At 33.5% G+C, this 5944-nt stretch overlaps 1 protein-coding gene across 1 annotated transcript; it reads left to right on the forward strand.

The window, feature by feature from the left end:
- The first annotated feature begins 805 nt into the window (after window positions 1–805).
- On the forward strand, window positions 806–5677 carry LOC137810981 (uncharacterized). Its single transcript, XM_068612546.2, has 4 exons — window positions 806–1195; window positions 1663–1919; window positions 4230–4681; window positions 5237–5677. The coding sequence occupies exons 1-4, from the start codon at window positions 1092–1094 to the stop codon at window positions 5501–5503; spliced, it is 1080 nt and encodes a 359-aa protein (XP_068468647.1). The 5' UTR covers window positions 806–1091; the 3' UTR covers window positions 5504–5677.
- Window positions 5678–5944: the final 267 nt, after the last annotated feature.

Genomic DNA, 5944 nt, shown 5'->3' on the forward strand with positions numbered 1-5944 from the left:
AATATAAAAGTTTAAATTTTACTATAAATAACTTTAGCCAAATTTTAGATTTAATTATTATATTTTAGTATTACATCATTTCATTAAGCATTTTTTACATTTGTTTTATTTGTAATTGATACTGTTATTATTATTATTTTTTGTGAATTGAGTTTTACTCTATATTTATGTATGAAAAAGGTAAAGCTATTTTAATAATAGTTGGGAGTTACATTAATTACTTCTCATTTTTCTTAATATAGCAATTAAATATGAGATACTTATTAGAAATATTAAATATTATATTAAGAGAAAATAAAAAGCTAAGATTAAAATATAATCTAATTAATAACATTAAATATGTTTTAATTTATATTTTTCTTGAATTATTTTAACACTAATAAAACACTTAATAATTTTCTTCACAAACTAATGATTTAAAGAAGAAAAGGCCTTTACTTTTAAGATTTTTCTATAAAGTAATTAAAGAAACCCTATCACGATTGATTGATTTAGTAAAACTAAGCGTTGTTTTAATATGGTGTAATAAAAAGGTAGAAGGGAGTTAAAGTAATTTTAGCGTGTTTGATTTTTTATTTGAAATGCGTTTTATTATTTTTAAATTATAAAAACTAAATTAATATATAAATATTTTAAAATAAACTAAAACTACCTTAAAATGATGAAGCCATTTAAGCCAACTTTTTTACTTAACTCATTAGTTTCTAAAACAATCCAAAAATAAAATATAAACATAGAAAATAAATTCCCATTTTTATAATAATCATTTTGTTAGCGTGAACACAAATCAAAGCATCCAAAACTTGGAATTTGAATAAGTAACAATTTTTTTAATCTTTTTCTTTACCCGAAACAGAAAAGCAGAGCATCATCGTAGTTGTCTTGACCCCAGTCCAACCCATGTATCTAACCTTACACAGTTGTTCAGACAACTATGTTAGATGCTATTTTCCTGTAAAAACAACTATTAGATACTATATTTCCTTTTTTAATTCTTCCCTTTAATTATATAATGCCAGATAGCAATCGAAGTAGAAAACGCAATCGAAGTAGAAAACGCAATCGCCGAAGAAACGAAGCAAAGAACCCAAATGGAACAAGGTAGGAAGAGAGTGGTGGTCCTGGGAGGTGGCGTTGCAGGATCCGTCGTCGCTAAATCTCTTCAATTCCATGCCCGTGTCACCCTCGTTGATTCGTAATACAAACATTCTCTGCAACACTTTTTGTTTCTTGATTACTAATTCAAGCAGAAATATTTCTTAATTGAAATTGGCTAATTGAGGCACCCATTTTCTGTATTTAATCCATAAGGTTAATGGGTTGAAGTTTATGCTGTGTATTTTTAGATTCTGCTCTGCTCTGGTTCTCTTCCTCTTGGTAAAGAGAAGGGTTTTAAGTGGCCATTTTCCACCCTCGTCAATTTTGGGAATCTTTATCGTCTTTTGTAACTTCCCTAATTTCCAAGTTTCAATTTTGAGGTTTAGAAGTGTGCTTTTAGAGATGTTTGCCATTAGGAAATATGTTGGGGTTTGTAGTGGTGGTGAGCTATACATTGCATTGACATTGAAGTATTTAACTTTTCATGCATATGATGGTGGTTGTTGTTGTTGCTGCCAACTTTTCACTGCGTTTTTTCTCCTGATTGAGTGTGGTTGAATGCAGGAAAGAGTATTTTGAGATTCCATGGGCAAATTTGAGGTCAATGGTTGAGCCATCTTTTGCAGAGAGGACGTTGATCAATCACAGAGATTACCTTACCAATGCCGATATCGTTACCTCCGAGGCCATCGATATTACAGAAACTGAAGTATTGACTGCAGATGGCCATCAAATTGGCTATGACTATCTTGTTATTGCCACTGGTCATGCAGATCCTGTCCCCAAAAGTAGAAGCGAAAGACTTAATCAGTTCCAAGAAGGTGAGTTTGAACTTTTAATAATCAATCCAATTTATGAAAGACACAATTTCATAACAAAATATTCTAAAATATCCAAGTTTCTACATATTACAATTGCTCTCTATGCATTTTCTTATTTTAAAAATATTATATGATTTGTTTCATCATGAATACTACAAAAGATATATTTTTCTATGTAAGGAATCAAGAGAATCATTCAATCGTTCTTCTCTCGTATAATTACACATTGATGTATTCTTGTGTTTTTGTATGTTTAGTATTTGAGAGTAATAAAATAAAAAAATAATATAATAAAATTGGTAGCAATCACTTTCTCTCTTTTATCTAGACAGCACTTATTTTTTATGGGGACAATTGCTCCCACACTCACCTTCGTGTATGCACCACTACCAATAGATTACCAGAGCAAACTTTACCAATGTGTCAGTTCTGTAATAAAATTGAGTCTTCTAGCACTGGGGTACATTAGTTAGTATAATAAATTGAGCATACATCTGTAATAAAATCGGATTTCAGTGTTTCTGATATTATTAGTGCCGATGTAAAATTTGAGGAGATTTGATTGCTGCCACTGGACTCGAGTAGGCTGATTACTACAAACTGGCTGCAAGGTCTTTCTCACATGGCATGAAATGAAGCATTATATGGTTTAAGTGCTCATTAAAAAAAAAAACCAAAAGGTAGAGATTGGAGCTCTTGAAGGACAAAACAACAAAAACCTTATCTCACTAAGTCAACCGAATTCTTAGGGATATTGTTCACCATTGTATTCCTCTTAAGTCATAACAATTTCCTCCTATGTCTTTCTTCATCTTTCTCACCCTTTTCGTAGGGATAAAATCCTTGCAATATACCTTTTTCCACTACAGTAGCCTCCTTTGTACATGTCCAAGTCAAGTTAACTAATCTTTTGTTATCTTTTTTCTCAATTGCCATCACAACTCACACAATGTCTCTAAATATACAATCATTTTGTATCTTATCCTTTCGTTTAGTTGTACATCTATCTTAACATTGTCTCTTTAGTGCCCAACGTTTATTACCATGGAGTGTAATTGGTTATTTAACAGTACAAACAAACATGCAAGAAATATTAGATCACATGATAACCAATTAAATTCTAAGTATGTTATTATCTATATCACTGGACTTGTGATGTGATCATGGACTATGGAGAGTCAACTCAACAAGAAACTACAACTAGAAGCATGATTAGAAGAGAAAGGAAGGCAACAATCCAGGCTATTAAGGAAGCTTCTAGAGGGACCTTGACTAGAAACAAAGTTAGGAGTTGGAGGAAGAACTTTACAAAGCTAACAAAATCATTAGGACTCTTAATCATAGTTTTGTTTGTAATAGTTCCCCTTTGTATTTAAACTTTAGTTCCGCTTGAAGATAACTCTTATTTGGATGATAGGATAGCTTAAGTAAGCTTAGCTATTCCTAGGGTGAGAAGGAATTTGTTATGCCTCTTCTTCCTCACGCCTCACTCTTTGTATAGAGAGAGCCCTTGTGAACTTGGTCAAAACTTTGAGCTATATGCACGAGAGCTTAATTTTCTGAAGAGTGTGATTCTTCTTCTCTCTTGACGAGTTCTTATCTTGAGAGTCTCAAGTGGAAATCTTCCATCCTTGGCTTATCTCTTCTAAGTGTGGTGCCTAGCCTCAAAGTTCACGTGAATGATTCTTGTAGCTTCTAAGGGAAGCAATCTTTCTTTGCAAAGGTAAACTTGCTATCCTAGTCTCTGCCTTTCCTCTCTCCTCTCCTTTCCGTGTACCTTGGAAAGGTTCTTGTGTCACTATTTTTCCTTTGTCCAACAGCACCTCCATCCACGGAAAACTTCCTTCAAGGCAAGCACAACACATGGATGAGAATCACTAAACAAGAAGCCATCAAGAAATGAGTTCTTGAATGAGTGCATGTGCCTAGTTCTTTGAGCAAACCTTCAATGAGCCTAACTCCACTAAGAGCACGTCCAAACATCCAAGAAACCTTCAAGAATTCACGTGCAACAAGAGTTGTTCGGTGCAAGCTCTTTCTTGATGATCCGCAAGGGAAACCATCAAGGAAGTTTTCATAGTTCTTGATTGAAGTGGAAGATCCTATCCATCCTTGAACCAACCGTGGTTCTCCATTAACATGTTTAAAGCTATGGCATTATTTACATTATTGTGTTTTAGTCTATTGAATCATGAATTGACATTGCTCATCTGGTATTTTTTTTTCTAGAATAGTTTCAACTGTTGAATCATGTAATATTTGTTCTAGTCAAGTCAGTACTTGAGTAATGAAGTTCGTTTTCTCTGGCAGAGAATCGAAAGATAAAATCTGCTCGTTCCATTCTGATTATTGGAGGAGGTCCCACTGGTGTGGAACTTGCGGGAGAGATAGCTGTTGATTTTCCGAATAAGAAGGTTACTCTAGTTCACAAAGGATCGAGGCTACTGGAGTTTATAGGGGAAAAAGCTGGCAATAAGACTCTAAAATGGTTGAAATCAAAAAATGTTGTGGTGAAACTAGACCAAAGAGTTAACTTGAATGGATTCACAGATGGACAGAAGATATATCGAACTTCAATTGGAGAGACTATTGAGGCAGATTGTCATTTTACATGCATAGGAAAACCACTTTCTACAGCATGGCTGAAGGAAACTTTGTTGAATAATGACTTGGATGCTCAGGGAAGGATCAAGGTAGATGAGAAATTGAGAGTCAATGGCCGGAGCAACATTTTTGCAATAGGAGATATTACAAATATTCCAGTAAGTGCTATTAATAACTCATTCAGCTTTTCACAATTATATATTTGTGCAATTACCTTATTTTAACATGTTCTGGCTGATTCTCTTGAGCTAGACTGAGAAGTCATGCTTTACTGCCTGAGTTTTTGCCAGAATTTAGTTTCTTCTTACTAATAATGAAAATTTTGATGCAAAATGAATGCGTATATTGCTCAGAAGATAATGAAACTAGTATTTCTCTTCTATTCTATTTGTCTTGTGCATTTGAGTGGAGGCTTTACTGCCCGTCCATATCTTTGTTTATTGTTCTTTTGGTCTTTTGGGTGGCTAGCAGGGGAAAGTGTCCTTATTCCTTGAATTTATAGACTAAAGTTAGTGTATAATATCAAAATTCGAGAAGTGGACTTATGTCGTAAGTTCCTATAATTTATGTGATTGTATTACTTGGGATCGTTATGTAGGAGTCTCTTTGATTTGTCCCATATAAATTGGTTAAAATGCTATAAATCATTGCCATTTTAATCTTCTTACAAGCCAATCTCATGGGAGGTTTTTTAATGGAAATCCATACAACAGGAAGTCAAGCAAGGGTTTTTGGCACAGCAGCAGGCTGAAGTTGTCGTGAACAACCTGAAGGTGATAATACAAGGAGCAAGAGAATGTAGGATGGAAACTTACAGGCCACATTCTGCAATTGCAATAGTTTCACTTGGGAGGAAAGAAGCAGTGGCACAGTTACCATTCTTGACAATCACTGGAAGAATTCCAGGATTCATTAAGTCTGGAGATTTGTTTGTTGGTAAAACAAGAAAACAAATGGGTCTCAGTTATGATATTGTATAAGCTTGATACTGTGTGCATGGCGTGTACATAAATTACAAAATCAAACCGTTTCATATTTGTGTTGTAGATTGGTGTATTTTCAGTTTGTTTATCCTTTAAAGAATACATTTTTATGTAAAATATCTTTATGCTTAAGTGGTGCTTCCTGAAATCATGAGATATAATTCTGATTCAGAACCATTGTATCGTTGAAATGTACGGTATGATAAAATTGATTGGATGCCTTGATGGTTTGTCTGCAGAACGTTTGACACACTATATGAAAATGAAAAATAATATTTTCACAACCTCTCTCCTGTTTATAATCAATTGACAATCCTGTCATAATAATATAATAAAGTTTAAAAGTTAATTACTTTTTCTGCACCATTTTTTTAATAAAATTTTCTACACCTGATAACATCTCTGAAGATTTGAGTTTTAATTTGAATTACATTGTAT

Source organism: Phaseolus vulgaris, chromosome 11 (assembly GCF_051622355.1).
Source record: "Phaseolus vulgaris cultivar YP4 chromosome 11, ASM5162235v1, whole genome shotgun sequence".
NCBI classification, from domain to species: domain Eukaryota; kingdom Viridiplantae; phylum Streptophyta; class Magnoliopsida; order Fabales; family Fabaceae; genus Phaseolus; species Phaseolus vulgaris.